This window comes from Argentina anserina, chromosome 6 (genome assembly GCF_933775445.1).
Source record: "Argentina anserina chromosome 6, drPotAnse1.1, whole genome shotgun sequence".
NCBI classification, from domain to species: Eukaryota; Viridiplantae; Streptophyta; class Magnoliopsida; order Rosales; family Rosaceae; genus Argentina; species Argentina anserina.
In genome coordinates this window covers 8,829,544-8,836,121 of record NC_065877.1, presented here as the reverse complement: position 1 = coordinate 8,836,121, position 6,578 = coordinate 8,829,544, and the positions used below count along the sequence as shown (strand labels likewise).

At 36.6% G+C, this 6,578-nt stretch overlaps 1 protein-coding gene across 1 annotated transcript; it reads left to right on the top strand.

Annotated features, from left to right (window-relative positions):
* Positions 1 to 1,634: 1,634 nt before the first annotated feature.
* LOC126800833 (aquaporin PIP2-1-like) lies at positions 1,635 to 3,154 on the top strand. The gene is made up of 4 exons (XM_050528243.1): positions 1,635 to 2,051; positions 2,164 to 2,459; positions 2,553 to 2,687; positions 2,812 to 3,154. Exons 1-4 carry the CDS (start codon positions 1,754 to 1,756, stop codon positions 2,929 to 2,931), a joined length of 849 nt encoding a protein of 282 aa, XP_050384200.1. The 5' UTR covers positions 1,635 to 1,753; the 3' UTR covers positions 2,932 to 3,154.
* Positions 3,155 to 6,578: the final 3,424 nt, after the last annotated feature.

Below are 6,578 nucleotides of genomic sequence, written 5' to 3'. Positions count from 1 at the left end.
TATCATCTTGTGTTGTTTACAACTGAATAATTTCCTTTGATTCTCCGATCCGGTCAATTTAATTTTTCTTGTGCTTTCTTTTGTGGCTTTAACTTTGACAATCGCGTTCAAACTGTTAATAGCTGACCGTGAAATTCATGCGCAACCATTATTGAATGTAAATCTAAAAGTGAGGAGAGTCTTTTTAAAATTGAGTTATTTTATTTTCAACCATTGAATTTACATCCAATGGTGGTTGAGTATGAATTTCATGATCAGCTACTGACTGTGTGAACGATAATGTAACTTTGATTGTGTTTTTTGTTTGGATTATTGATGGTGCAGTACTTTAATGTCCTTCTCTTTTCACTATCTTCTAGGTGGAATCAAATTTGTCGCTCACCCCATGCCTACTACCTTAAGTAAATGTCAAGTGCTCATTTTCTTAACAAACTTGTAACTATAGTAAATAAAATGCACTTGACATTTACTTAAAGTGGTGGACATAAAATGGACATGATAGGGGTAAGCGACAAATTTGTTTCTAGGTTTAGTCTACATGTACATATCAATACCGTACCTTTCTAAATAATGGATGTGATTGATGATTGTTATGATGGCTTATGATTAACAAAGTGGAGTCTCGCTTTTACTTAACATTGCCTAATGACCAGTTAGTAGATTGAATTAGTAATTAGTCCTCAGCATGCTATGTGCACTAGTTTCTGTTATCATATTTTTATGGCGGTTTAATTTTGTGGAGTTCACCTCACAGCTGCTCCCGGCATGCAATAGAGCTCCCAAAGTTTCTGAAGAAATGTAGAATGTTAGTATTGAAAGGGTGTTTTTTAGCCCTGATCGGTACCAACTGTACTTCACAGGGTGCTAAATGTATCATGACTATATATTTTGAGAGTGAGAGAGAGAGAAAAAAGACTCTAGAAGAAGGTCAACTCTGCGGTTTCTGTTACTTTTGTACTTCTTTTCAGTTTTCACTTCTCATTTTCTTCTTCTCATTCACATCATGTAGCTACTACCATCAACAAAAAGCCCCCCACCTCAGTTCTGGACGATTCCATTTGCATATATTCCTCATGACAATTGACCAGCCCAATTTTTCTTCCTTTATGCCGGAATCCGATTGTCTTTTCTGGTTTAATTTATAATAGCACAGGGATAATGTTGATTAGGACATAAAATCCCATTAATCAAGTGATTAATCTAAGGGGTGACTGCAGCGATACGTGGCCGGATATGAGTGGTTAGGAGGCTGATGTGTTTCTGAGTTGGAACTTTGATGGGGCGGTGGTGATGATTGGTCGGTTTGCATGCTCTACTCAGGCCATTTTCACCATCCCCCGTCACAAAGATCATGCCAGCCTTTTGACCTGTCATACATTTCGGCACCGGAGCCCGACAACGGCTAACGATCACGCCACGCGTCACTGAATTTGTGGCTTAGAAATGCTCACTCAGATCAGAATTTAGGTTCATTATGTAGAAACTATGTACTAGAACTTAAATAAGACAAACATTGAAAGAGAACCCGCAACGAAAATTTGTGACCTTGAAGCCTTGGACGGCCAAGTGCAAAGTTTAATAATCCCACGCCACTTTCAGTCTCAGTCTCAACTCCAAAATAGACCCCCATATAAGCCCCTCACTTCCCTACTCTTTCTCATCACTAAGACGAGCACTCATCTTAAGTTTCTAAGCCAACACAACACTCACTCATCCTACTATCCTCTGTAGTTTTTATACAAATCTTGTAGCCATGGGCAAGGACATTGAAGTAGGTGGTTTTGCTGCCAAGGACTACCAAGACCCACCGCCAACACCATTGATCGATCCGGAGGAGTTCGGAAAATGGTCCTTTTACAGAGCCATCATTGCCGAGTTCATCGCTACTCTTTTGTTCCTGTACATCACTGTGCTCACTGTAATTGGATACAAGAGCCAGAGTGACACTCTCAAAGGTGGAGACCAATGTGGTGGCGTTGGCATTCTTGGCATTGCTTGGGCCTTTGGTGGCATGATCTTTGTCCTCGTTTATTGCACTGCTGGAATCTCAGGTGAGATATGAATAAGAAATGTTAAGAAATGTTTACTCAATCGTGGCGAGCTTGAGGTTTGTTATCCAAACTCAATTCTAGGATCTGACAACGTTTTGACTTGTGTTTGCAGGGGGGCACATAAACCCGGCTGTGACATTTGGGCTGTTTTTGGCTCGGAAGGTGTCACTGCCCAGAGCTGTGTTATACATTGCGGCTCAATCTTTGGGAGCAATATGTGGGTGTGGACTCGTCAAATCATTCCAAAGTACTTTATACACAAACTATGGGGGTGGAGCTAATGGGTTAGCTGATGTCTACAGCAAAGGCACCGGTTTGGCTGCTGAGATTATTGGTACATTTGTTCTTGTCTACACCGTCTTCTCTGCAACTGACCCCAAGAGAAATGCAAGGGACTCCCATGTCCCAGTAAGTATTATAACTAGTTAATTACTACAGTCGCCAAATGGAAGAAATGTGATTTTAGTTACTAAATCTGTGTTTGTGTCTGATTACTAAAAGGTATTGGCACCACTTCCAATTGGGTTTGCTGTGTTCATGGTTCACCTTGCGACTATCCCAATCACTGGCACCGGGATTAACCCTGCTCGAAGTATAGGAGCGGCAGTGATTTACAACAAGGCTTGGGATGACCATGTACGCTCTCTTTGGCCTCGCCATTTTTATTCGTTTTCACATGCAAAGGAATTCAAGTGGTTTTTCAACTCGATTGCTATATATATTCTTATCAATTTTGATTTGTTTTCTTCTCTTGTTTCAGTGGATCTTCTGGGTTGGACCCTTCATTGGTGCAGCCATTGCAGCCTTGTATCACCAATACATACTGAGAGCAGGAGCAGCTAAGGCTTTTGGTTCTTTCAGGAGCTCTTCCAACATATGATTCTAATTGAGCAGGATAATAATGTTTTCTCTAAAATTCTAATGGTTTGGGACTTATGAAGTCGGAACCATGGAAGTTGTACATTTAACTTGTATTAAGGCACTCGTTTTAAACTTGACTTGATTCATTCTGCTCTGTTTTCCTCTGTTTTATCTTTTCAGTTTTACCTCTGAGGCTGTATGAATGTATGATGTTTATGAACTAGTGCATTGTGCTTCTCTCATTACCATTCGTGATTTTTCTTAAGTTTGCTTGGAATTCTTTCTTTTGATGTTTTTACTTTTAATCCGAGAAATAACTCCTATACTATTACTAGTTTTCGTGAATTCGTTCAAAACCTCCTACCTAGAGTGGCTATGTCACTAGACCACCAATTCAGTTTATGTGCAAAGATTAATATCCTTATCTGAGGTTCATTAACGAAAAAATTGATAAGAAGATGCTATTTATAGAGAAATTATTATATATACCCGCCACATATCTCACTTGGCGTACCATTTTGATGTTATTGGTTCATTTTTTATTGTGATTATTTCTGATTGGTTCTTATATGTAAATAAACTTTTACTATTTTCACCGCGTGCATGTTAATTATATTATGACGTAATATGATTGACTAAGTACACCACATAACAGTATCACGTGGTGTGAGGGGTACACAGAATAATTACTCGTTATTTATATGCATAAGAATATAACATATTTTCACACACACATATAAAGCAAATTAAAAAGTAATGAAGTTAATTATTTGTCTAACATGTACGGTTAAAGTGTTAAACACTTAAACTTATATGAATGAATAATGTTAGGACAAAAAAAAAATCATTACTTTAGGAGAATTATTCTACCAATGAATCTAGGACGATGAAAAGGTTCTTTCGTACTAGCTAGAATGTCTATCTAAAAAACCGGTGTAGAATTATTCATACTGAGACTCATGTTGAGCATAATGAGATTCAATTCATGCTCTTCAAGAGCAAATCAGGACTGAAAAAACTTGCTCTACAGGAGTTGACTGTCCAGTTACCCGCTCTCTAAAGAATGTCGATATAAGCACGGTTACAAATCGTCGTTGGTCATTTACATAATATCATGGGAGAACAAAACCATTTAGAAGAGATCTATTGCCATCTATTGCATGGCTCTAAGAAATCTATTGCTCCAAGCAAACTTTAGTTGCTTCCGTAAGTTTTTTCTTGACATAAGAAACGTCATGTCATGTTTAAGGTTTATCAATTTCTCTTTATTTATTTTTGCTATAAATAAAGTTACAGTTGTAGGTGAAAATGTCTCCAAGAGATACCTAGTCATCTGGACGACTCTGTTTACATGACAAGTGGCTTCAAACCAGCCACACTTTGTTTCTTATAGTTTTAGGTCGGAATTGTGTTTGTCTTTATTCTTTGAATTAAATTTAAGTCAATTATCAAAATATCTTTTTTACAAATCGGATAAAAACTCTCTCTTATCACTATTTCCTTCATTTTCAGTGTCACATTATAATCATTTGTGTACTTAATGAACACGGTGACATTATCTAATTCTATATGGGAGCTTAGTTTGGTACCTGTGTGTGATTTTAGTTACATAGATCATTATAATTTATAAAATTTGTTACGTAAATCACTTGATGATGCCATCTTTATTAGTTATTTTGTCAAATATCTATTCTGGTACTTAATGTTACAATCAAACAAATGCTGCACTACTCAAGTTTCAGAGAAAAGTGAAAATTCAGCAAAATAACATCCAACAATTCAGCAAAATAACATCCATAGAACCATAGACTTTCGAATTTACAAAGAGTGAAATTCAGCAAAATAATATCCTAACATAAAGCACAAATGATAAACTAGTAGAGGCATCCATTCACTCCAACCCATATTCCAAAAGATAGATAATGTGATCTTTTTTTTCCTCAGCTGTACTGCTAAAAAACACCCTAAACATGTCATGATCTTTAGCTAGTTTGTTGGTGATATGAAATACCTGCACCGGAGTTAAGAAGTCAATTTTCCTAATCTCACCACGAAGTTTGCTTTGCATATCAGCCATCTCCTTATTAGTTGAGAGAACCTCAATCAAACCTTCAAACTTTGGAGCCATGGCTGCAATGGATTCAGTAATCAATCCGAATTTCTTTGCCATATCATCCAAAGCTCTTGCCTTTCTACGAGTGTTATTTGAAGCATTTGTTACATCTTCAGCTGATCTCTGATGTTTAGCACATTGCTTAACACTTGGTGGCTGTGGTGGTGGCTGGGGAGGACTTGGTTGTGCAAGAGACACATATTCATTTTCAGTTTCATCACTTGCTGAAACATTTGATCCCCCATATTGAAAAAAATATGTATGCATTTCCATTTGCTCAAATAAGTCATCGACACATACACCCTCTTGATTCACCCTTGCATCTTGCCCCCTAATTTCTTTTTCATCATCTTTAGCATTTCCAGCATTTGTTCCAAGTGCACGATCTTTTCCATATATCTCTCCAAGTGAATAATAATGTTCAAATGGTTTACCATACAAAGCTTTTGCATCTCTTGTTCTACAACAGTTGAAACATAGGATACTATTATTCATTGCACACATAAAAGTAAAACCACAAAATATACTAAGGAGAAAATTTACCTTTGCCCACTCATCAAATACATCTCTATCACACTCCAACATCATTTTTTCTACATTCCATCCAAAACCACTCTGAGATAATGCATCTGATAATATGATATATTATTTCTTTAGTGTCTTTATCCGTGATTCAATGTGTGGGTTTGCCAATATCCCACTGCCTGGTATCTTGGCTTTTATTATGCCTTGCAACTTTTGCAAGTAACCATTTTTAAAGCCAGTATCCGCATGCCACTTGTTATCATGGTAAAGTTCCAACAAAGAATTTACCAACACCTCATCTTCCTCTTTTGTCCAAAAACGTTTATTCTGACCCCTTCCTCCTTTTTTTGATTGGCTTGAAGTAGCTTGAGAACTCATATTCAGCCGACTACATATTAAATAACAAACATAAAATATTTAGCTGCAATTTTGAAAAAATCATAGTTAAACCTGGAAAATTAATTTAGCAGAGATTAATTTTGAAATGGACTTTAGGTTGTCTACTATAACTTTATGAAGACACCATAGTCAAATAACTAACTAATCTTTGCAAGTTGAGCTAAAAGTCAGTTGGGTCCAACTTTGGAAAATCACAGTCAAATCTAGAAAATTCATTTGAAAAAGGAGATAGATGAAGTTGTCTTACCTAACTGATTAACAAATGAGTCCTTGTCTTTCCTGGACTGACTAAGACCTGGGAAGTAAAACAATAATCATTAATTTTAAGTGAGTACATCACAACCTCATAAATCAACATTGATAATTTGACATCTTGAAAATAAGGAACACAATGAAGCCCAATACAAAGACAAACTCATAATTCAAATTCCATGATTCAGTTGAAAGATCAGAATGATTAAAACAAGTACAACAACATTGAAACAAGCTCAATAGATTCAATCTATATTCATACGTAATACATAACCATATAATTATGTCGACCACCTATTTCCACGCCATATATTCCACATTTCATTTGCAAGATTTTGTCTCCACATCGTCCACTCATTTGAGGTCTCAATTGTATC

Bases quoted from the DNA above. Each gene is read 5' to 3' on its own strand.
- LOC126800833 (XM_050528243.1), top strand. From the start codon at position 1,754: ATGGGCAAGGACATTGAAGTAGGTGGTTTTGCTGCCAAGGACTACCAA. The intron at 2,460-2,552 runs GTAAGTATTATA...GATTACTAAAAG, and splicing joins CAAGGGACTCCCATGTCCCA to GTATTGGCACCACTTCCAAT. The intron at 2,688-2,811 runs GTACGCTCTCTT...CTCTTGTTTCAG, and splicing joins ACAAGGCTTGGGATGACCAT to TGGATCTTCTGGGTTGGACC.